Here is a 26,758-nt window from a genome sequence, read left to right as displayed (position 1 = left end):
GAATGTTAAAATTGAGCATATCATAGTCCCTATGAATTCTCCTCCATCAGGACTGTGACAGGCCCCTTGACTCTAGGTGTCACAGTATCTAAGGCCTGCCAGAACTCCTTTAGCATTACATAGTGTTAATTCTTAGTGAACTTGTAATAGAGAAGACTTATTTAGTCAGATTTTAAACTCCTTACCTGATTCATTTTCTTTTAGTAAAATTGGATCAGCTTTCTTTGCCTGTTTTAAAACCCTTGGGAAATAATTTTAGTCATTTGATGTTTCTGGGCAAGAACAATCTTAAATATTTTATATATTCTTTTTTTCTCACAATGCAGGGACAGTTCAGCATTAACTTAGCAGGAACTGGGATGATGATATCCAACACAGCGAAGTGGCTCGCTCAGGGGAGATATGCCTCTGTCATCATCCACAGATCCCAAGTAAGTTACTCATGACCAAAGAGTCTGCAATCACTTCTGTGCTATGAGCTAGCACTAAACTCAGATGTAAGCTCACCTGAAACCAATGATCACAAATTTAAGCATATCATGAATAGCTACATATAATGGAGTACAAGTCAATTTTATTGATGTGCATATAGACATACAATTTCAAATATGGGCTCTACCACACATGAACATGAATTTCAGATTTTGAATTTATGACTGGACATGCCTATATTTTTGAAAGGTGGTGATTTAATTGTACTAGGCTTAGTAGCATAGATTTATAATCCCCGCTACTTGGTAAACTGAGGCAGAAGACCTGAAAGTTCATGGCCAGGCTATGGAGTGAATCAAGGTCAGCTTGGGTAATATAGTGAGAATTCTCTCAAAAGAAAGCAAAAAGAAGGCTGAAGCTGTAGATGAATCGTAAAGCATCCACCTAGCAAGGATCACCAGTCCCAAGGTTCAACTCCTAGCATGGCAAAACTTCCAATAGAGATTTAGGGACTAATATTTCAAAGTGATGGCTGATGGCTCAATCTGGGGTTTACTTATCTCCTTCCTATGGTTTAGTGAAGGAATTATTAAACTGGGCCTCTTAACAAATGTCCTCAAAATGTATTCAGGAATTAGGAATATCTACTTATGTGGTACCCATATTTCCTTGCCTATCTTTATCTAGCCAGCACTGCTATTTTATCTATATAAACAGCTATGTGGGGAAAGGAAAATGACCTAGCATGAGGACTTGACACTGCATCTGTAGCTCTGGTGATGCAGGGGAGGAGTGGACAAAGTCAGACTCTTGGAAGTCATTAGCCAGATTGAGGAACCCATTTTCAATGAGACTCTGCCTCAATAAATAAAGGGAAAGCTGTGGAAGAAGACACCTGATGTCAACCTAAGGCCTCCACATATACTCACACACATGTGTACATTCACTTACATATAGTCACATGGTCACCAATACAAGTAAATATTCTGATGAAAAATGTATGTGCTGAGATTAAGTGTGTAAATTCTGCTGTGGTTTATTTGACACGGACAACAGCAGGTATGAATCTTAGGCTGTCCATTTCCTTTGGACCTGCACATGACCTTCATTGACTTCAACTTTTACAGGAATCTTTGGCTAGGATTCCAGCCACATGATTCAAAGTGGGTGATTTTTTTTTGTATTATGACCAATTATCAGCTTGTATAAAAGCCTTCCATGTTTTCTACCTCTTTACACTTTCAGGATGGAACCAAAGTCTACGGCAGATGTGGAGGATACTGTGGGAAATGCATTCCTCACATGGCCATGGGGCTCCCAGTTCAAGTACTCTGAACACTGAGGACTTGGAAGTATTGCAAAGTGGAGAGGGGGGACTGCTCTGTGAAACACAGTTATCTGGTGCTCCTTTCTCACTCCTGACTTTCTGAGACTTTATATTCAAATCTGTTTTGTCTGGGTACCTACCAGGGTTTCAGCCCACTTAGTGTTTATAGGTTTTCAAGAGAAACTTAATAGACATGTCACTCTAATCAGAGTTATTTTTAAATGTCATAATTTATTATGGGGAATACAAGCATGTTTGAATGAATTATACCAAGAGAATGTTGCTGTCAACAGCTTTGACTGGACCATAATTATGTTCTACTGTTAAACACACATGTACATAAATCTCTGATTGGCTTCCTATGGTATAATGAAGTGTCATTGTGATGTTAAAACAGAGTAAACAAGAATGAAGAGTGACTATTTTAAATTACTACAAGCATTATTAAATCTCTCAGTGAATGTCAAATTAATAATTATGTCAAATAAGCATATAGAGATCATACTTCCTCCTGATATGATTTTGATCTACTGTTTTATGTTTTTCTTTAACTTTAATGTGTTGACTTTGGTGCTTCAATACAAATGGTTCTAAAAATGTAATACAATATTTTTTATTAGAAATCTGCTTGTGTTAAATATTAAGTAGGAAATATGGCAAAATAGAGAAGTTATATTGGGATTTTATTTTTAAAGCCTACCTCTAATTTGATTATACTTATGAGTGATATGCTGTTTCAGAATGTTTTTGTACCATTATGCTTTATAACTCATATATGTGACTACCTTAAAATATTTATTTTGTTAACCAAGTAGAAAGATGGAGATTCTTAACATTCTGATGATCCTAAGTTTGGGTTAAACATACAATTCTGTTTTCCTGACCAAACAAACAAACAAAGCAATTTATTAGAGATTGTGTGGTCAGAGTTTTCTAGAAGAACAGGATAGACAGAACACATTTTAAAGGGAATTATTAGATTGGTTTACATGATACAGTCTGTATATTTCAGCAATAGTTGTCTTCACACTGGAGAGCTGGATGCCCCAGCTATCTCAATCTGGTGCTAGTGTCCTAGATACTTGGAGTGATGCAGGAACAATGCCCGAATGACGATGGAGAGAGGATGCTGCTGCTGGTCTTTAAGACACATGGGAAAGCTGAAAATCTGATATTAGAGAAAAATGACAACCCAGTCAGCGAGTGCACCAGTAAGACATGAAGACAAGCAGGGAACAGCAGCAGCTTTCTCCTCCAAAGTTAGGGTGGATCTCCCCCACAGTAAACATAATGGTGCAGTCTCTCAGTGGTGTACACAGGCAGCCTAGACTGCCTTGTGGACAAGTTCAGATCCTTCACTAAAGGACAATAGTACCCATCACAGGGAAGCTCAGCTACCTTCTACTGGGGTGTTCCCAGAAATAGAACATTAATGAATATAAAAATCCCCACTATAGGTGTACTCTCAGGTATTAAGAAATTGTTATTCATGTGGATAATTTAATTGAGTGTTACATGATGATGGGGTTTTAAAAAGCAAAATAGCAAATATCTTCCCATATCGGCCTACCCTATGAGTAAAAATGTGGGATTTACTAAGGCTTCTGCCAATAATATCAATGTACGACTTTACCCTCAAAGAGTTCTTCTCCCAAACATTTGCTAGAGATGAGTAAGGTGCTAGATACAAGGTACCAGAGTAAATCAGTGCCAATGTGGTCAAATGCTTGCAGAAGTCTGAAATGAAAGCCAGAGTTTGCAAATCAGTCACAGAATTTAAGACAAAATAGATATTTTCCAACAAATGTTTCATGTGTTATTAAAGCCCTGCAATTTATGAACATCTAAATAAAAGAATGGATTTGTGTGGCATTTGTAACTTTGTTTTCATGTTCCTCGCATATCAGACTCACACTGGGATCTCTTCAGGACTCCATAACACTGTTGTGCTCCATGACACTGTTGGGCTCACACTGCTATACTGGTGTGGCCACACATGCTTCTCAGAACAAATGCAATGTTACAGGAATGTTCAGGAGAGCTTGCCTTGTCTCTGCAGGTTATATGCACAAGATCCTGTTGATTCTTGGGTTCAAATGAACAGATCAAATCTCATGACAAAGTCCCCAGCATGGGCAGGGAAATAATTCCTTTTTCCTAAGGGCAGAGGGTCGTGCACAGGGAAGTAGGCAGAACATGGAATACTTTCCCGAGGCAGGGAACCAATATTTTTAGCAGAGCTATCCATCCTCAACTTCCCTGTGAATTATCCAAACACTCTCTAGAGTAGTTAAACCAATTTTACCTGTCAAGGGCTGGGGTATGACTCAGTGGTAGAATCTTTTCCTATCATGTGTGAGGTCACAGAAGAAAAATAGTATAACTGGCACATAACTAAAATGTTACCCTTCTCACATATGCAGTAACATACAATTCTTCCTCTACTTTTATATTTATCTCATTACTAGAGTATATGGAGACTCTGTGTGTGTGCTTATATTTTCATGTATGTGTAGATATGAAGTCTCTTTTCCCCTAAAATTTGCTTCAAGAATAAGTATATATGTATAAGTATACCAGGGTCTCACCATGTAGCCCAGGCTGGCCTGCAATTCATAGTTGTTACCATTCTAGTTGGCAGGATGAACCTGGGAGAATGGAGCCCAAAATAAGGTAAACTAAGGTCTCTTGCAATAGCCAACTTTATTTAAAGTATTAGATAGTTTGATTTTAAGGATTAAGCAAGGTCACATGAGCAAGGTCATATGAGTTTAAACTGTATACAGCCACAAGGACAGCCTGCACTTGTAAACAGCATCTTAGTAATAATAGTAGATGATGTAGTAATAATAGTAGGTGATGGGTAATCAGAAATAAACTGCTTCTATCTGCTCCATCTGGGAGGTGCACAAAATCACATTCTAAGGACAGCCCATGTTATGGAGGAACAGCAGTCATAAGATTCTTGCCTTGTTTGCTGAGAGCTTCCCAAGGGTTCTCAGAATTCTCCTCACACAGTTTCACCCATGGGCGGTGTTCTGACAATGACTGTCCTGCCTCAGCTTTGCTAACAGTAGTGTTCCACCAGGGTTACCACCATGCCAAGTTTGAATATACACACTTGTTGTATATTTTGCTGTGTGTTTTGGTGTTTGAAATGGTCTGGCTATGGAGCCTAGGCAGTCCTCACAGTGGAGTGCCTCTGCATCTCCCGTGCTATGGTTACAGGTGTGGACCACACCATGGTACAGTAGGAACTTCTCATTGGAGGGTTTAGTGGCTCTAACAGAAGAAACAAGGAAACAGAAGTGCGCAGTTGGAGGCTGATATTGTCGGTTTCCTGGCTTGCCTTTTGTTTTGCTTTGTTTTTGTCCTAGACTGCATATTTCAAAGCCTTGCTGCTTTGAAATATGCAGTACCAGATTCTCAACAGAAAGCATTATTTTCTTTTTTCTTTCTTTCTTTCTTTTTTTTTAAACAAGGAAAGGCATTTGAAGTCAGTCTCTTCAACTTCCTGAATTCTTTATACCACCTTTCTTCTGCCCCACTCTCTGATCAAAAAGGAGAGTTCTAAATAAAAGTGAACTTCATACCCTCATTCTATGTAATCCTCACAACGACCTTACAGGGCATCATATGCCCAGACAAAAAGAGCCCCCCCCATCCCACTTTTTTGTCTTTCTTCTCTCTCCTTCACTTAAAGACAACTATATCCTTAAGTACCATCTCTCCTCATCGCAGACTTTATCATGCATTGTAGTTCCAACTGTCCATTCCTTCTGCAACTTAATATTTTAAAGATAACATGGATACTTTTGCTACATGTTTTTCATTCATATCATATTCATTCATAATAACTTACCTTTTTATAGTTTATATGTAGAAAATACAACTGACAACAGTGGCATCTACTGGCCACTTGTGGCAATTCTGCTGGAGGACTTGGAACACTGCCAAGCTAACTTCTGTCCTTGCTGGAGAGCTTGTCTCACAACTTCATAGAATGTTTTACACAGTTCATTTTTAGGCATCATTGACCCAGCTTCTTGCAGATCTCTATGTCAAAACAAAATCCTTATCTATGTCACATGCATGCACATGTTTTTCTTTTACAGCTTGGATGTGAGAGTCATTGTGGAATAATCTTTTTGAACACCGTGAAGATGTGTCACTTGGATTGGTTTAATAAAAGAAAGAAAGAAAAAAACAACTGTGCAGCCAATAGCTAGGCAGGATTTGGGGACAGAGAGGATTCTGGGAAGAAGAATGGAGTCTTGAGAAGACAACAGGGACATAGAGCAAGCAGCATGGTAGCAAAAATAAAGGTAACTGAGCCACAAAAAAGAATGTACATTAAAAGATATGGATTAGTTTAATTCATACAAACTAGTTAGAAATAAGCCTAAGCTAATGGCCAAACTTTCATAATTAATAAGAAGTCTCCATGTCATTATTTGTGTACTGGTAAGCACGACAGAAAAAGTCCAACAGCAGAGAATGGTCTGAACAATATCAAATATCACCTGGCCAGAAGCAAATAAAGAATTTGGTTTCCGTGTGATATTTTTTCCTGAAACCTTTATTTCATACATAAAACCAGTCTGGAATGAGGAGAGAGGTGTTTTAGAGCAGAAAGTATAAAGAAAGAGAGCATGTTAAACAAGCTGACAACTTGGGGTTTTCCTCAACTGTCCAGATATTTGAAGTAGTAATCTCCACGGTATCTTTCAGCTGGCAAAGTGGGCCTTTCCTGTCTGGTGTATGAGCTGGCTGACCTGGTGAATGGGGTTAGTATTATTAGGCATAGAAGAGGGGGAAAAATGGCTGGGGGAGTGTCACAGCCAATCAGCTCACTCCTTTCACTTTGTTACACACAAAAGCCTTTCGGTTTACAGATGTTATGGAAAAGGTCAACACCTTTCACAGCCTGATACCCATTGTGTCTCAAGCAAGGAACCTCATTTTTCTCATACTGTTTGTCACCTGCCAGCTGTCTGGTGTCAAGGCAAATATTTTGTCTTGACATCCATGCACTAAACTGCAAAGGGAATGGAAGAAAAGCAACTCTAACTACTTTGTAATGTAAAGGAACAGAATGAAGAGAGCTATTTTTTTCTCAGTGTGGATTTTGTTATTTTAAGTTGCCAAGTTATCTATGTCTCCTTTTTTAGACACAGAAAACAGTTAGGAAAGCTCTTGAGAGAGGGGCCCCAGGCTCCAGTTCTCCTACTTACAGATAATGTCACCATGCAGACATCTCTTTATCTTTTTGAGATGTTAATGGCACCTATTTCAAATATTACTATGTAAAATTTGATGCTATATCAGAAATTAACAAATTTTCATAAATGTTACCAACCTATCATCGCCCCTGACATCATGACCTATAGCTTCAAGTAATGTGTTATGAACTGATCTTAAAGCTTAAAGTCATTGAATGTGTGAGGCAGATGGAGCCCAGGCCCCAGCCATAATGGAGAGGCTTTCTGCTCTGATGAACATAACAGGTCACCTTGAGATGTCTGGTGCTCTTATCTCTGCACACACTACTGCTGCGCCCCTGACCCGTCCTGAATTAGGAATTGCCCCTCACCCAGGAAGTATTAGCTAGATTATTAATCAGATCCTAGCATTAGCGTTATTTAGCACACATGCCATTCCTGCCTCTTCTGGCTTTATCTCTGATTTTCCTCTTTAATCTCTACTCTTTTTCTTTGCTTGATTTTTCTTGTGTTCTCATGCCACACAATAAGTGTCACTGGATGATCTGTCATCACCACTCTGGGTGGCATGTTAAGCACTTTCTCAGAAGCTTCATCAAGTGTATAACCCAGATGGTGGAAAAGATGGTCTCAGTGTGACATGTCCATTAAGGTTTCAGCCAAACCAGAACACAGCCAACTTTCAAAGTTCCAGCTACATGAAGACAGCCTCAAAAGCAAACATTTTTAAAATTTCATTGTTGAAGGTTGACTCTTAATTTTTGCCTTTCTGTCCATCATTTTATAAAATGGGTCCTTGGAAGAAACCCTATTTTGCTTTGACCAAATTAAATAAGCATAATAATGGGTTTTTATACCTATGTCAAAGATGGCAGTCACAAGAAAATGTGCCAAGATGCCCCTACTTGACACCGAGGGTGGGCACTAATCATCCCTGACATTTCCTACTTACCTGCAGGTAGGCGTCCTCAAAACCCTTACTATAGGTTCCCCGATAGCTACTTCTAATTTGTCAAGTGTAGCAGACTATAGGGTATGTATATGTTTCCTCTAAACAAGTTCCAGAAAGCTAGAGGGCACTGAGTCTCTAAGAGCCCAGACTTGTGTCCTAACTGAATATAGAAAGAGGAATTCCTAAATTGCCCAGCATAGAATTATTAAAAATCAACTATAGCCTAAGAATGATGGGATAAGTTGACATTACCTTATCATACAGGCTATACTGCTCACTGTGTAGATTTGCAAAAACCCTCTGGACACTGGGATTTGAAAAGGAGCATACAAAATGTTGCAACAGAGATTTACACAAAATCTACAGCAAGGATAGTTTAAGGCCTTGCTAGATTCATTCCTGAAGGGATGTCTTCATTTATCTTGGTGTTCAGTTTCTCTTCTTATGTTTCACAAATGCCTCATTTTATCCAGTGGACTGTGTTTCCTAGTAGAAAGCCTGAAAATGTCTGATTCTTTCGGTATGTCGCTTGTACATGGATGCAAGCAGTCATCTCAGCTTCATCAGTCGCAAGCAGTGCCTGACTTTAGTCAGAAGTTAGCAGATGACTACACGAAGGTGGTGCCGTCCACACCAGTGACAGATGGTGCATGGGTGAGGACTCCATCTTGGGCCTAGAGGAAGCAGCAGGAGCTTTAGTGGCAGTGTAATACATCCATTGAGCAAGCAGGATACCAAACCACAGCTGATATGACTGCAAATCGGTTGTAAGAACTATCAGATTTGGGTCCCTTTTTCTTGAATCTGAGCAGATCAACTTTCTTTTTTCTGAAATCAGAAGAATATTGTAAATGTATTTAGTTCCATATTTAAGTAAATACAGACAAATTTAGGATTATACAGCCGATTGGTGGCATCAGACATATCGAACAGTATGTTTCATAAATGTAAATAAATGTCACTTTTTACATTTTTGTTGAGAATTTCATATATACAGATAATATTTTTTGGTCAAAATGACCTGATTTCCCTCCCCTTCAGTTTCTCCTATATCCCCCCACCACTACTTTCCCACCCAACTTTATGTGCTCTTTCATAATAAACTAACAACAACAATAAAGCAACTATTGAATCTACTTCATGCTGACTGTGTGCATAGGTGCAGGACTATCTACCTGAGTGTGGGTAGTGCTTCGGGGACATTCCTCCTCCAGTAACCACCAATTGCCAATTGCTTCTCAGCTAAAGCTGGGACCTCATGAGTGTCTCCTCTGCCCATGGAGAGATGCTGGCTACCTTGAGTTTGTGCGGGTCTTGTACATGCAGTCACAGTCACTGAGTCCAGCAATCCTGTAATGTTCATAAAGTGATGTGTCATAGCACACCAACTTTTATAATCTTTCTGCCCCACCTTCCTCAATGATCTCTGAACCATGGGTGTGGGGTGTCATATAGGCCTCTGGTTTAGAGCTGAGCATTCCATGGCCCTTTACTATCTATAGCTAACTTGCATGCTGTTATCTACATTAATCAATGTCTACTGCTAAAAAAAAGCTTTTCTGATGAGGGATATGAGATATACTAATCTCTGGATAAAAGGATCACAGCTTAGGAAGCCATATAGGGGTAGATTACTGAGTACTATGCAGAATAATAGTATAAGGTTCCCCCCTTGGGCCTATCACCTAGCCACTCACAGGTTTTTGGTGCAGTTAACAGTACTCAGGCTTGGGTTCCATCTTGTAAGTGGACTTTAAATCCAATCAGATAGTGATTGGATATGTCTATATCATTCGTGTCACTATGGCCAGTTCTGTTGTAATTGTGGCAGCTCAGGACTGTGTAAGATTGTTGAATACTTTTAACCCCTAGTAGTATAAATATGATCTGCTGGCTGGCACTTTGAAAGTTGCCCAATGAAGAGGAAGCTCCAGGTCAGTACCAGCCTGATTTCCCCATATACCATGATTCAACTATGTACCATGATTCAACTATGTGTTTGTTGTCTTTAGCAACAGGGTTTGTAAGGGTTCCTAGGATCCAGAGTGGAAACCATCTTTGACCCAATTTAGACACATAAGCACATGGGAAGTTTTACATCTCATATCAGTTTCAGCCAAAACTATGGACCCAAAATGGGGACCAGTCTCGACTCAGAGATAAAGCTTATTGGTACTTGGGGAGTTTCAAATCTTTCAGTAGCTTCAGTTATAAAAGATATTTTTGCTGGATATTGTTCTGGAATACTCATACACTGCATGAAGGTGTATTGATGTGATTAGTGTAATAAAAAGCTGAATGTCCAATAGCTAGTCAGTAGGTATAGGCAGGATTTCCAGGGAGAGGAAGGAAGAGATGTCAGCAAGACATGGACAGAGTCGGACATGCAGAATAAATAAAAAAAGAAAGAAAGGTAAAAGGCCACATGATTAAAATGTAATAAATAAAAGTGGGTTAATTTAAGTTAGAAGAGCTAGTGGGACATGACTAAGCTACAGGTCAAAGTTTCACAATTAAAAGAAGTCTCATTGTTATTATTTAGGAGCTGGTTGGTGGGATTAAAAAAGGCTCACTACATATAGGACCTAATAATCTCTGTTGGAAGTCATTATCTTTTAGAGAAATACATTCACCCATGCCCTTCTGGTTTTTAGAGTTTTTGTTCTCTATTATTCGGATTGGTTGCTTTCATGGACAGCTTCATGTTTTCCTCTTACAGTTTTCAATATTCTGTATTTTTCTGTATCCTCAGTGTTTTAACTATGGTATGGCAAGTGGAAGTTTTTTGCCAGACTCTATTTCACGTTCTAATGTATTCCATACCTGGATGGCCACCTGCTTACCCTGATTTGGGAACTCTTTTGTTACATCTTTATTGAAAATGTTTTCTAGGTTTTCAGCTTATAGCTTCTCTTTCCATGCTCACGATTCATTATCTTCTAATGGTGTTCCAGAGATCTCATATGTTCCGTTTTTCATTATCATATGTTTATTGTTTCTTGAATGTTATGATTCAATTACTTTGTCTTGATCTATTCTACTATTAAGGCTTCCACTGTTTTTTGTTTGTTTTTTTTTAAACTTGATTTAATGCATTTTCATTTCCAAAATTTCTATTCTACCAGTATTTATGTATCTTTTTGGAGGTCATCTTTCACATCCTACACTGTCTTCCTTACTGTATTCAGTTATTTAGTTGAACTTAATTTCTTAACAAAAGCAATGAAGGAACCAGGGATTTCTTTTGGTTCATAGTGTAAGCTCATAGTTTATGATGCCAGGTAATCATGCCAGCTGGTCATAATTTCATCTGCACTTAGGAAGCAGAGAGTGAGCGATGCTCATGCTTAGCTAACTACCTCCTCTGCAAAGATTAGATACAAATCTAGGGAACAGAGCTGCTCCCCATAGCTTGGGTCCTCTATATTCTAGTAACTCAATCAAGTGACCACTTATGGGCTAAGTAATCTCTCACAGAGTTTTGTCGCATAGATGATTTCAGATCTTGTCAACTTAATAGTCGTCATAATACTAGCCATCTTAGATATTATCTAAGAGAAATATAAAAATGAATCAAATCAAACAGGACAAAAAGAACAAAAATCTTCTCAGTTTAATTTATGAATGTGTTGTAAGCATAGTTTATAAAAGGTCTATAACTGAGGAAAAGACAAAACAAAATGAAAGAAAAATGAGGGGAAATGAAATAAATACTTATTAAAAGCTGAAGTACAAATGGGTGAGAACTATTTTTAATATTCAATATCCTTAGCCACCAGGGAAATGTAAATTAAAATTACTTTGTGGTTTCATCTTCACATATGAACCTAGTTAGAATATCTAAGATAAAAAAATGGTGACAAATGCAAATGCTAATGTACATAGGTGAATAGTGAGCACTTACTCACCACTGTTGATGGTGGGGCATACTGGTGTAGCAACTGTGGAAATCATTGTGGAGGTTACTCAGTAGTTAAAAAATAGATGTGCCACATGGTCTAGGTAAGGTACTATTAGACTCCATATCCTACTTACAGATATATCTACTGATCATGTTCATTGATCATAATATCCCATAAATGGAAAATTCCTAGATATCATTTTAATAAATAATGATACATAGATATTGAAATATGCTCCATTTACACAGAAGATTATTATTTAGATGTCAAGAAAATTTTGCAAGCAAATGAATAGAGCAGGAAGGAGAATCATTCAGAACGAGGTAGGTAACACAGACCTAGAAAGACAAAGGTCACATGTTTTCTCTCATTTGTGAATGGTAGCTTTGAATTTTCAGATATGTGTCCTTCACTTTGAAAGCCCATAGAAGACAAGTAATTGGTAAAGGACTGTGAGAGCAAGGCTGTCAAAGAACTGGAGATAAAAATGCAGTGACAGAAAGGATTAAGGGGAAATAATGAAACAGGAATGGTTAAACTGAGATGGGCAATGAGATGGCATGTAAGAGGATGGAACATCGGATGGGATAACTAAAAATGAAGACCTTTCAAAACAGTCATAATAGCTTTCTAAACATGTATACATATACACACAGAAAATAGTTTAAATGTAGTTATTCCCGCCTTAGTCACTCTTCTACTGTCGTGAAAAGACATCAAGGCAGCTCTTACAAAAGCACACATTTAATAGCAGTTTGAAAAGTTTAGTTCATTATTATCATGTCAGGGAGCATGGTGGAATGCATGGTGCCTGCACAGTAGCTGGGAGCTTTACATTCTGATCCACAGGCAGCAGGCAAAGCAAGAGACTGGGCCTGGTGTCAGCTTTTGAAACATCAAAAACTGTTCCCAAATGACACAAAAGTCCACACTGATTCTAACAAGGCCATATCTCCTAACCCTTTCCAACAGTTCACCAACTAGGAACCAAGCATACAAATATATGAGAATATGGAGGTCAATCTCATTTAAACCACCACATATGCTATAACAAGGTCACAATGATTCTATTGGACACCACAGGTTACTAAATGGAAAGCGTCATGAATAGGTGACCACTTTTGGAGTGGTTGGCCACTGAGATCCCATAAATTCCCTACCCTAAGTCAGGCTGTGGTAGTGCATGACTTTAATCCTAGCCCATGGGAGGCAGAGACAGATGGATCTCTGAGTTCGAGGCTAGTCTGATCTACAGAGTGAGTTCCAGGACAGTCAGGCTACACAGAGAAACCCTGTCTCAGAAACAAACAAATAAGCAAATAAAACACTCCAAACATTACAGACTATTTGCCAATGATCTTGATTATCCTACAGAACTTGACAGTAAGTAAGTCCCTATTGCTGAAGACATCACAGACTTGAGGCATAGAACACAGGGAAATCAAGCTTGTAGTCATCTGGAAGTCTTGACCCTGGTGACGAAATGTTATAGTGCTGCAGGGCTGGAGGTACCATTCATGCTGCAAGAGGAGAAACGTAATCTTGAATCGTATCTTTCATGAAACCTGTAAACTACAATAATGACTTTCTTGTCTAGATATGCCCACTGATGCAATAGTGACAGAAATATCATGGGAGGAACCAACTACTTTCTAAATGGTATTAAAAGCTTGTCCCATGAGATAAAACCCATATCTGGTAACATTATCGGGCTAAGAATCTGTGGTCACACAGATCATAGGCCCTAGGAGAGAGCCTACATTCTCTAAATGGACCTTGCATTAAACCCATTCCTAATGACTTATCACTATTACCATGCATTAGTGTGTCTCTCAACCCTCTTCCGAGAAGTTTTGGGCAATAGACCACATCAAAGCAATTGTGCTGTTATTACCTATCTCAGGGACAGCTGCTGCTCAGGAATTGCTGGCCCTTCCCCTGTATCCCCTAACAGTAGGTGTGTGGGCATTCTGAGGGATAAAATTTAAATGTTGGTCCAGTGAACATGCTTAATGAGACAAAGGTAACTCCTGAAATTCTGACATGTGAATAAGGCTAAGAAAAGGGTGAGCAAAATGCATCTGGAGAGAAGGCAAGGAGGAAATAAAAGGAGCAGAGGGGAAAAAAAGTCACAATTAAAAAAAAAAACACAAAATAGATAGTAGAACAGAATCATAATATATCCAAAATTTGGATTTCTTTAAATGCATCTTATATACTCATAGAGATTCCTATGTCATGCTTGATATGAGCACTATGAAAAGTAGGCCAATCATTCTTTAAACTAAAATAAACAGGAAAAGACCTTTCAAACGACTGAATGAAGTGTTTATGGGGAAGACACTAAACTCTTAAATCCCACGTTTCAAACTAAAAAGAACAAGATTGACAGAACTGCAAGAAGGAACATATAAAAGGACAACAGGGACTTTTTAGCATGCTTTCCTTAGACACTGAATTTACATTAGTGCTCTTGGTCCACACATTAGCAGTATAATCTAATGTGCTCTGCCACCAATTCCTTTGCAACATACAAACATTATTGAATAGTAGTGTCCTAAATCACAAAATGCAAAAGATCTATATTTGAAAATCTTATTCTCTGAAAGTAATAAATTAAGGTTAATTATTAGAAAAAAATGAATGAAAGTTCTAAGGTTTGAGTCTTACAAGCAAAGCTTGCAATGAGCTAGGGTTTTGGCTTACTAGAAGAGCATGCGTTTTGTATGTATAAGGCCCCAGGTTCTATCTACAGCATAGGTAGAATAAAAAGAAAGGAAGAAAAAAAATAATTTTTAAACACTTTCTGTGTGACTTGGAGGTTCTGTAGCTGAAGCTACAGATCACCAGAGGCCATATTTTAGTTAATTGTCCAGCTCGCTATCTTCTTGCAGTATACTCAATACATGATTTTTTTGAAGTTTATAAATAAAATCATTAGACACGAATCAAAATGAAACACCACTGCAATGCATTGTGCTGATGTTGGCATTATGAGGTAGTGACACTGTGTGAGAAGGAGCCTGCCTGGGAAACCAAGGTTCACGACACATGATAGAATAACTGGTCCTGTTGCATACCTCACACATCACAACAGTCTGCACAGATATGTGTGATGGATGTAGAGAGAAGCAGATGGGCAAGGAGAGGCTCGGGGAATCTTGTTAAGGTGGAGGGGAAGTCAACCCTGCACTGTTTCAGGAGGATGACCACAATATGTGCATGAATAACCCATCCTGATTAATTTCAGAATATTGCATTTTATGCTTCCTGCCACAAAAAGGGAGCTAAACTCCTGTCTGCCTTCTTTCAGGTTCTGGATGCAGCACATTTCACAACTTAACATCACTGCCCTTATATGAGGTCTGGTGACAGTCTGAGGGCTTATATATTAGGACAAGGGCAGGGTTTCAGGCCTTAGACCATGTGTTCTGATAGACCCAGGAGTGTTGGAAGCACCTTGGGGAAATATGCTATGTGAAATACACTTTTGAAATAAATATTAAGCTGAAACCATTTTCATTTTACTGTTTAGAATTACTTTAAATTTCAACCTTTCATTTGAATGCCAAGATCAGCACAAAATTAATAAGGAAATAAATAGACTGAAGGTGTGCTATGCAGCTGGAGCAACCCAAATAATAGTGAGCCAGGGCCCATTGGAATTATGAGTCTTGGTCAGCAGAGGACACTGTTGCATCTCCTATTCTTCTGTTCTCTTCCACAGAAAGCTTGCCAGGGCTGTGACCTCCACCAAGGGCAAGAAAAGAAAATGAAAGTGAGAAGCAAGGGTGTGGACTTCCTGCTGGGCAAACCCAGAAACGAGAATCCCAGAAACAGAGAGGATACAAACAAATGCAAGCCTTGCTGCCAGTGTCCTCAGAGGGAAGATGATGTTAAGGACAGGGAACTACACAACCGAGGCACATGCACACACCTATCTCTTCTAGTGTGTGATGTGTGATTAAGTCATCGTAAGAGCCCACTGTTGCTGGATTTCTGGAAGATCATCATTAAGCTAGGTCAAGGGCAGTGAATCGGGCCCTGGGCCATGTGCTTTGATAGACCCAGAAGGCTTGGAGGTACTGATGTTGGGGAAATACGTCATGTGAAATATTTATTTCCTTGTTTACTTTGTGTTGACCTTGGTATTCAGATGAAAGGTTGCAGTTTAAAGTAATTTTAAACAGTAGAACAAAAATGGTTTTCAGGATAATTGTATTTCATCATTGATGAAGGATATGCGCTAGGAAAGCTTGGCTTTCTGATGTCCTAGCAAGGTCAAGTGCATGTACTAAGGACTGTGCCATTTTTCATGTTGGCCCAGGAAAAAGATTCATTCCATTTGGCATAGAGATGTGTACTGGAACTTGTTAACAGGAAAACAAAAACAAAACAGAGATCAACACAGACATTCAAATAGGACTAGAAGGCACTTAGGAGGGTGCTGCTGTATGATATGGCCATTGAAAGCAAGAGCTGGCAATGATGGCTGTGGCTAATTACCAGCCGTATCCTTCTCCAATTAGCTGAGGGAAAGCCAACCATGTGTCAGCATGTAGACCTCAAGCCCTTTGTAAACCGGCAGGGACTCACAGATGGCAAGCCCTCAAGTCTTGTTGGCTAGTACTCATAAACCATTCCCATTGTCACATTTAATTTCCTCAACAACACTGTGATGTGAATGGGATGGTATCTTTGTCTCCATTTTAGAGATAAAGAAAATGTATAGAGAAGTTTAATGGCATCTGCATTTTAAAGTCTGCCTCAGAAACAACACTAGGTTTCCTCCAGCTCTCTCTGAAGCCAACAGTCATGATCTTCTGTAGTCCACATTGGACTTCTAGGAGATTCACTAATGGTATGGAGATTGTTGTTCATTCTGGTGATGCACAGCTGCAAAAATGGCACACCTTCTGAGGTCACAGGTTCACCTTTCAAACGTATGTGCAGGTGGCCCTTGGGCCAGCACTGTCTCCAGAGAGCTAATTAAAAATTAGCATCCTAGCCCCAGATCCACTGAAGCAGAATTTACATGTAAACAGGATCCCTGGAAGATTGATTTGCTTGTTACTGCTTATAGAGTGCTTACAGAATAAGGGCTACAGCAATTCTCTGAAGTTTCTGGAAAGCAAATATTTTAGGCTTTGAATTCTGTAGTGATTTCTTTAAAACCCTAGACACTTTAAAACCTTAGAAGCATGGCTTTGACTCATTCTTCTGTCCTTTGCTATGAAGACGCTACATCTACCTTCGATGAGCTAAAGTCTCACTCAGGACTCCTGATTACTGCTTTTTCCTTAAACAAATTCCAGACACTACAAGGAAGGTTCTCAGTCTCTGCTTAACAATAAGATAGTCTAGCAGAGTGGCTCCATGGGAGCTGAAATTGAACTAGGTGGAGAAAAAGGAAGAATTACTCTTTTACATTGACTCTAAATTCTGAAAGGCACCACAAATCCCTTCCCACAACTGTCTTATTTTGAGTATTCATGAGAACAGTGTGAGTCTCCCTAGACAGTATCAGGCTCTACCCGGAAGACTGCTTGGACATTCTGAGTGAGGCCCGGGAATAGTCTTTGCACAGATGCCTCCTAGGAGCTCTGCCGCAGGTGCTCCTGCCTGTCTTAGAAAGACCAGTTTCTAACCAGGAGTGAAGGGCTAACCATACTTGGCACTGGGGTAGCTGATAGAAGAGGTGGAAAGAAGTCTCAGGAATTCTCAAAGGATGCCGTTTTATGCTGGCAATGGAATCATTCCATCAGCATGAAAATTGGTTGGATTGTCTCCACTAGAGGTCACGATTGACTCTGTATCAAGACTAAACTACTATCACAGGGCTGGACCTCACACATTTGGGTCTCAAGACCTCTTTAAATTTCTAAAAAATTGTGAAGACTAAGTAGGGGTTTTGTGTGACAGAATTATATCTATTTATATATAGTTATTAAAATAAAAAACGAACATTTAAAAACATGTTTATCAATTGTCATATATGTCGTGTGTGTGTGTGTGTGTGTGTGTGTGTGTATCCATTATAAAGGTTCATAAATTTTTTTGAAAAATAACTCTTTTCCATATCAAAAACATACCTTCTGAGGTGGGTGACAAACATTTAGTCTTTGCAAATCTTGGAGCATCACATCTGCTGTGTGTTCAGTTGGTCAGAACAATGCATAGCAGAAAACCCCACCACGAAGTTTCAATATGATAAACATATAGCTGCTTCTGTCTGAGTGTTGTTATGAGATGACTGCAACTTCATGGTGACTCACAGTGCTCCTTGAGCCATACCTTGGAATTTATCACTTAAAAGAAAAAGCCAAATTTCAGTCTGTAGGATACAATTCAAAACTTGATATATTATTAGCTTTTTCAGACCTTCGTACTCTGTCTCCAGCCATCTTCTCTAATGTTTCATTGGCCCATTCTCTACTATTGGAGCTGTGTGATTCTGTCAGCTTTCTGTTCTGCTTCACCTTGAGGGCAGGATCTAGAAAGGGGATGGGAAGAAGAAGGTATAGAGAGATGAATGGAGAGGAGACCAAGGTTCCAGAGCACCTTTGGAAGCATACCTTCAGTTGTCTAAGACCCTCAATCAGCCCTCGCCTCTTCTTTTCCGCCTCTCAGTAGCACCAAGCTGGGAATGGATATTTTGGAGAACACTTAAGATCAAAGGACAGCAATGGCTTTGCCACTTACTACTAATCAGATTACTTCCCTGTCCTTGTTTTTAGTCTATGTTTTTTATCTCTTTAAATTTTAGGTCCTCTTACAAGCTGACCATCTGTCAAATGTTTGATATCCATACTGAATCAAATATAGAATTTTTAACTAGAAACTTTCAAATTTGAGCGTTCTGTTTTACCAGAACATATCATCTTTCCAGAAATCTGTTTCATAGCTTGTTCTCATTTCTCTTGTATAATGGCACCCTTAAGCACTTATCTCTATGATGTCATTTTCCTTTACTAAGTAGAAATGTGCATCTCAATCTTATTACATGAAGGTTCATTTAATTCTGAATACAATCACTAAGACATGTGTTGATTTGTAATCCTAATGCTGTTATCATGTTATCTATTTATTTATTGGCTTTAATACAGAGCCTGGTTGGCCTCAAACTCACTGCATAGAGGATTGCCTTGGGTTCTTGGTCCTTGCTTTACAGAGGTTATTGGTCTGAGATGTTTCTCTCACAAATATATTGTAAATGGGACTTCTGAGATGATAGTGATTTCTTCTGACGTGTCATAATTTCAAAAACCAGAGAGAGTGAATGAATTCCATATAGATAAATTCACTATACTGGTATGGAATCAAAGGTGATGAATTTTTAACTCTTTCTTAATCCCTCAAGGCCCTGATTCAAATTAGTGAGTTTCAAAATATATACTGCCTTGCCATAGAATTGGACCTGATTTAGATCTCAGTCTGTTGAATGTCAAAGATTTCTACATGTTACTAGAAAATTAGTGTGGTCTCTTTAGTAGAGTTAGTTGAATGGAAAGAAACCCACGGTGTGATTACAAAAAACAAAACAAAACAACAACAGACAAAAAAAAACACACACAGAGCTGAAATACTAGAAATATTTTTAGTAAATACTTTATGAACCCAGAAAATTTGAATTTGAAAGTTTTCAATTGAGAATTTTGTGATTAGAATAAAATAATTATGGAAGATGAGAAGTCCATTACTGGTGACCAACAGTCTGTGCTATCTACTTTACACGTGTGATACATAATTACCTTATTGAATCCATACAATACATGCATAAGATACCTATTATGTCTTTTTCCCTCAGAAGAGAATGCTGACTTTGAAGAAATTCTTATCTGTTATTGACATATTTATATGACCTAGAATGCACAGATTGTAAATGTACCATTAGATGGGTATTGAGGAACAAAATGTGTACACTTAGCACGGCCCAAAGTGAATGAACTACAGTGTTCTTGACTTTAATTACAGGTGACATTTCATTGATAGCTCTTCTTCACATTATACTGGTGACAGTAACATGCATTTTGTGGAAACCCTCCTTTGAACTTAGAATTTTGATTCTTTCCCAGGCTCTAGATAGCAGTGTGATATTCTTCTGAGAAGCTGGGCTGTAGAGCAAGCTACATCTCTCAGGCATCCCTTGCAATAATCATGTATAATAAAAGGGGCTTGAGATCGATTTGTACAAGTCTAGCTAGTGCTATTCTGTGCACTTGTCGGGTGGGCTGAGCTAAAGCATGGTAGGCATGGGATATTAAGTGAATTTATGATTTTTCTGTTCTCAGTTTCTGGTGGGTTTAATTAGGACTTGGCCTTGTAAATTAACAAGCATCTGTTACTAAATCAAATTGCAACTAGGACATCTGGTCTCAGAGTCAACATCCTGGGTCTTGCTCTTCTGCACGTCCTCACCCTCCTGCCATTTTAGATAGGGAATGCTTGCATTAAAATTATGCAAGTCACACTGTGTACCTTGCCTTCTTTGTATGACTTCTATTTAGGAGCATGCCATTTTTGACATAATGCTATTTGATGAATTAAAGTTTTAATTTTTTTATGTAGATACAACAAATATAGCTTAGACTAGATTATTCAGGGAGAGTCAGTATCTTACAATACAGACAAAACACCTATATACATAAAATATCATTATTATTTAAAAGTATTTTCCAATTATGGTATTCATTTTGAACTTGACTATCTGAGCTTGTTTCACTCTGTGGTTTATGTATACTGATGTCAGGCAGCCATGATCATCCATGGAATCACATGACTCAGGGTGTTCTAGAACATTATGGTTAACATTTTGCAGGCAAGACAGAAAGGAATTTATCTGTTATACAAATAAATGTTTTTAGGCTTCTCTTATAAAGTTTTTCATTGACAGTATTTTGTTTCAAATGCAGTTTAACAGATCACTTTACCCAGCTTTGCCATTTATTTACTTTTACTTTAATACTAGGGATCTTTGCTTTGAACAGTTTTATTTAGGGCGGGACCCTTTCTGGCAAGGATTTGTAGAAATGTAAAGTCTCCTACTGCACATGAACTGAGCCACTGAAGATAACAGTGTAGCATCACTTTGTTTTCAGTATGTTAAGCTTTCGCGGTGCTAAAAGCACTCTGTGGACACAGTGCAGACCAAAAATAAATTAATAAATTAAGATAAATATGGTATGTCTCACTTCTTCCAACTCATGCCTCTTTATTAAAGAGCTTTGAAGGAGATAAAGTGTGAAAGCAGAAAGCCATGTAAAGGGTTTTGCTTTCATCTGAACATTCATTAGAGGATCTGTGAGTGCCTCCCAGACAAGTATGATATACAGTACTGGATACAGATTGCACTGAGAAAGTAGAAAGGGAGAAAGAGGTCATTGAAATCTCTCATAGCATTTGGACATCTGCTTATTGTCCAATTACATTTGTTGTTCCTTTGCTCCTTTCCAAATACTATGCTCTTTGCAAAAAGCTTAATAAATAAGAGTTTAATTTTCTTTTTGTTAATTTTTCTACTTATCTCACTATTTTTCTTTATTCCTTTCTCCCCTCTCTCTCTTTCTTTCTTTCTTTCTTTCTTTCTTTCTTTCTTTCTTAAGGTCTTATAGTATAGTCTAACTGGCCTTAAACTTGCTATGTACCTCAGGCCTACCCTTAATAAATCATCCCCTGCATCTAGCTCCCTAGTGCCGGGATTACAAGAATGCTTCATGGTACCCAGATATAAAAGTGTAATTTATTTTAATACAAACAAATCTATGACTTCAAAGTCTTATATTCTAATAGTTGGAGTACTCAAATTAGTACAAAATAGGACAGAGTTTAGCAAGTGCCAAATGATAAATAAAATTACATGCTAGGAGGACTTAGAAATAGGCAAACCTGAGGCCCTGCTTGAGTATAAACAAAGATTTCATAGAAGAGGCAACATGAGACAGTGATGTGTGTGATAAGGGCGATTTGTGTAAGCAGATACATGGAGGAGAGACAAGTTGGAGAGTGACTGTACACAAAGGGCAGACAGTAGAACTGTAAATTGTGCCAAGGCAGGGCAGACAGTAGCATCAGCAATACAAACCCCAAAACAAGAGCTAATTTAGGGCAAGATTTTGCCATTAAAATGAGCTGTAAAGTCAAGACTGCAGTTTCAGTGAAGACACCATCTTGAGAGCCATGTGCAAAGTAATCCAGTTCTAAAGATTTCAGATTTAGTTCCATTCTAGGTTACCATTCCTGAGAGCATTAGATTCACTCTTAAGTTCTTCTCAAGGAGTCTCTGTTACATAGTCTGCTCTGAAGGAATTTTGACAATTATAGATGTAATTGTCAGTCCAGACTAAATCAATAAGGCAAAACTGACATTGTGAAATGCCAGCTATGTTTACAACTTTTCCTAAAGAGTTCAAAGTAGGGTGACTATCTCAGGTCAGAGTGTTGTAGCCTCATATGGTGTTCTACCAGGGTGGCTCATAAAGGATGCCAGCAGGTTCAGATTCTCTACATCTGTGGATGATTCCACCCACAGAGCTGAGCCTTTGACCAGGTGGGGAAAATTTCCCTAGCCATTCCCAAGGGATTTACACACCCTACAAGTCCACCACCCTTCCTGGCTTCCCTAGCCTGCAGATTTTGGCCATTTGCCCACAGTGAAGGCCAGTTTCCTAGGAACAGCCCTCGTTCTCCTGATGCTTGTAATCAAACATGTGTTTCTTCATGGTTCTACAAAAACAAGATACTGACCCAGTGTACAGTACACCATGCCACATGGCTTCCAGCTGTGTCTCTTCTCTCTTAGATAAACCCTCCAGAACATTCTTAGTTCATGCTCTCTTGCTAGAGGAGGAGAACTTTAAGACTACTTTATTCCCATACTTACCCAGCCACTTCTTATGCATAAAACGACTAAACTTTGATACATCAGCTAGTCTCAGATTCCAACCTATGATTAAATTTTCTCTTTGAGAATTTCAAGTACATTGGCTTAGTATTATATTTAATATTTTATAATTTACTAATTTTTGACATATACAATGATAGTTTTGTAAGGTTCAATATAACATGTGTTTTGATACTGCTTACTCTATTAGCATTTTATTTAGCTTCATAGACTGGGGATTTTTTTGTACAGTTTAAAAAAATCAGTGTCTGTTCTACATAATTTGTTGTTGAATCTGAGATTTTTTTTCTTGGAGTACTCACATTTGTTAGGGCATGAATGATGCATGGTAAGGGCAAAGGGTTGTGTGGTGGCTCAAAGTAACTAGAATCAAATCCTGGGCTTTACGTCCTAGCTGAACCAAAATGTGTGTGGACGTCACTTTACACAATTTCCTTACCCTTACAAGAATGGGAAAGCTAACAGAACACAAGTGGGATAATGTTCTTCAATGGAGCCTTTCACATAGTCCATGATTACAATTATTTTAGAACCTGATATATGACCAAATTATCATTCATTAAACTTACATACATCAAATTACCTGAAAACATCATATGGGCTTGAAGAGTGACTCAATGGGCAAAGCTCTTGATGCTAAAATATCAGGATCTAAGTTTACATCCTCAGATTCCATGTAAAGCAGGGATCAGAAGCTGTAATCAATGGATAGATGGAAAGTTTAAACAGAAGAATCCCTGGAAACTTGTGAACCGGCAGCTTGTTATATGGAATGACTGATAAAGAGACTCATCTCAAGTTAGAAGTTGAAGAAAGACTCCTGAAAATATTCTCATCTGCACACATGCACCTCCACTCACATACATGAACACAGTACACATGTGTACATGTGCACATATTGTACACTATGCACATATCACACACAATGTTAAAAACAACCAACACTGAAAATTACTTTTCCTTTTGTCTGAAGTCCATAATTAGAAGTCTAGGATTTAGAGACTGTTTTACAGTGGTGGGGCAGGCACGTTGATTCCTCTTGAAGTTGTGGGTAATCTAGAGTATGCCTAACAAATAAATTCCATTTGTGACTAATACAAAAATAATAATAATAATCTTTCTGCTGAGATGTAGCCAAGAATTCAAGATGTCATTAGCTTAAAGGAAATGGGCAGTTCAAATAAGAACCCTGAGAAATTCAATGTTGTTTAAGAATGGAAATGAGAGTTATAAAATTTAATTAAATAAAGATCTCACTTAGTCATTAAGTGTAGCATGTAAAAAAAAAATCTCTGTGATATTTCTCTGCTGTTTTAACTGCCACTGATGATTTACTGAGTGGTTGTTGGGACAAAATCCTAGGCAAACATTTCCACTACTATACACAGAACTTTAAATTAGTTGTTACAGGAAAACTGATGATGTCCACAAAGGACAGAAAGTTAAGCTTTTACATTTGTCTTTGCCTGAATCTGTAGAAATTTGATTATTCAAATGGAATTTAAGGACGTCTTAGTTAAGAAGATTGTGACAAGAATATTGAGTAACCTAGAATCGTGATGGGTGGTCCATTAAAAGAAAATACAGGAAACAGTAGTTCCAGTGGGAGAAAAATTCAATTGGGAAGAAGTGAAATTTAGAAAATAAACATTCAATGAGTAAGTCGATGAATCACACAATAAAAGGAGAAAGATTAAAATATTTCAAGAGGAAACTTGGAAGAGCCACATATTGTCTGTTCTATTAACTGAGGACAGGGTGTAGGTGGCATTCGAGACAGACTCTGAAAAACACACTATGTCAAGTTTTAGTAAAACCTCCCTGATTTCTTTCTGATTTATCTTTAACCAGTGATACGGAGCATGCCATTTTTAACTTCATCGTTTGATGTTATACTTTAACATTCCTGTTGATGAGGAAGATAGCATGGAGTCATAAACAAACAAACAAAAATCTGAGAAACTAGACTCTCAAGAATGATGCTGCTGGGGCAGAAGAGATGGCTTAGCAGTTAAGAGCATTGCTTGCTCTTCCAAAGATCCTGAGTACAATTCCCAAAGCAACCACATGGTGGTTCACAATCACTTGTAATGAGAGCTGGTGCCCTCTTCTGGCCTGCAGGCATACATGCAGGCAGAACACTATACGTAATAAATAAACAAGTCTTTAAAAAACAAAAAAGAAGAAGGAAAAATGACGCTGCTGAATAGTTGAGAAGGTTTCTTTCTGTCGTACTCACCAGTAACAAGGGAAGTGAAAAAAATAGGCTGATCAAGACTAAATGACAACTTACAGCCTGGAAGATGGTGTGTCAGGCAGGGGTTGCATTTCTAGGCATGATAGATTAAGGCTTTATCAGGAAATGCTGCTATGAAGAAAACTACTTTGAAATATGGAGGTGAGCATGCATGTGATTGCTTCAAGAACAGCACTGGAGGGCAATCCAAGTTCATTCGGGGACGGGCACTTGGAGGGTTCCTTTAGCGAACATAGTTCCATTCCTATGTATCCCGAGTAAGATAAGTAAATGTTTAAAAAGAAAGGAAAAGATCATATACAGAACAGCCATTCTACTATAGGAAACCAGAAGCATGTAGCCAGGAGCCCTAGACAACAGAAGGAGGCTAGAAAGGTAAGAGGCAGAAAAATGACTTTCAAATCCTGTCTGTCCATATTTTTCACTCAGCAAAAGATCAGAAGATTGAAACCATGTCAAAAAAACACCAAAACAAACAAACAAACAAACAAACAAAAACTGGAGACAAATTTGCTTAACAAAAGAAAGACACAATATCCAGTGCAGAAAATGAAGATTTCAGAATTTCTATAATTTAAAACTTCTGATATTTTTAAGTAAAAAGGAAATTCCTCTGACAACAAGCTTAAAACTAATAACCTATTATGTACTAGAGGAAAGAAAGGTTTCCTATTCTCATGTTGCCCACCTGCAATTTGTAGCAAGGACATCACAAAAAGCAGCTGTTTACACGGGAGCTCAGTTGTCTAGACATATTCTTGATGAAATTTGTAATGGCATGATCAGAAGCAACCTCCTGCCATTGTGTCAGAGAATGGGAATGGCTGTTCCCCACCATCCACATGTACATGAGTGTATTTGACTGAACACCAGGCCCATCTAAAGATGCTTGCAAAAAGGAGGTCTCAGAGTGTATCCAGGCTGGAAATAGTTCATCCTAATCATTTATTAGGAGATTGGCTATGCCTATTTACATGAGCTGAGGCAAGGTTCTAAGATTTACTGCAGTTCCAAACCTGCTTAACACTGTCTTTCAGCTTATAAACTAAAAATAATTCAGTAAATTATTTGAGTGATATGTGAAATTATTTTTTGTTGCTCTTCAGCATGTTTTATATTTATTATTTTTTCTTATTATACATATTGATCCCAGTCCCCTCTCCCTCCCTCCATCCCATCCCCCCTGATTCCCTCCCATCCCATTCCCCAACTCAGTCACAAAAAGAAGAACATGGTATGTAATCACTCATAAATGGATTTTAGACATAAACCAAAGCATCACCAGCCTATAATTCACACCACCAGAGAAATTAGGATACAGAAGGGGAAAGGAACAAGATCTCCTGGGCATATTGGGAGTAGGTGGGAGGCAGTGAGATGGAATTAGGAGAAAGAGAAGGGGAGGAGAGGAGAGCATGTGGGACTAGAAATACTGAGTCAGGGGACAAATAGATGAGAGAGGGGGGAGGGAGGAAGAAGGAGAGAGAGAGAGAGAGAGAGAGAGAGAGAGAGAGAGAGAGAGAGAGAGAGAGAGAAGATACCACAATAGAGGAAGCTATTATAGGTTTGAATAAACTGACTTTAGAGACATGTCCAGAGACCTACAAGGAGGACACCAACTAATAATCTGAGCAACGGTGGAAAGGCTACCTTAAATGCCCTTCCCTGATAATGAGATTGATAACTAACTTATATGCCATCATAGAGCCCTCGTCTAGTAGCAGATGGAAACAGAAGCAGGCATCCACATCTAAACACTGAGCCAA

General features: G+C 38.4%; 1 protein-coding gene across 1 annotated transcript in view; it reads left to right on the top strand.

Annotated features, from left to right (window-relative positions):
- Adamts20 (ADAM metallopeptidase with thrombospondin type 1 motif 20) overlaps positions 1-1,797 on the top strand; it is a 132,045-nt gene extending 130,248 nt beyond the window's left edge. The window contains exons 38-39 of the mRNA XM_051189727.1: positions 327-431; positions 1,678-1,797. Coding sequence (XP_051045684.1) covers positions 327-431; positions 1,678-1,767 — 195 coding nt within the window. The 3' untranslated portion in view covers positions 1,768-1,797. The remainder of the gene's footprint in view (positions 1-326; positions 432-1,677) is intronic.
- Positions 1,798-26,758: the final 24,961 nt, after the last annotated feature.

This window comes from Phodopus roborovskii, unplaced genomic scaffold (assembly GCF_943737965.1).
Source record: "Phodopus roborovskii unplaced genomic scaffold, PHOROB, whole genome shotgun sequence".
Taxonomy (NCBI): domain Eukaryota; kingdom Metazoa; phylum Chordata; class Mammalia; order Rodentia; family Cricetidae; genus Phodopus; species Phodopus roborovskii.
Note: the sequence above shows the minus strand (reverse complement) of the source record. Positions and strands in the feature narration are given on the sequence as shown.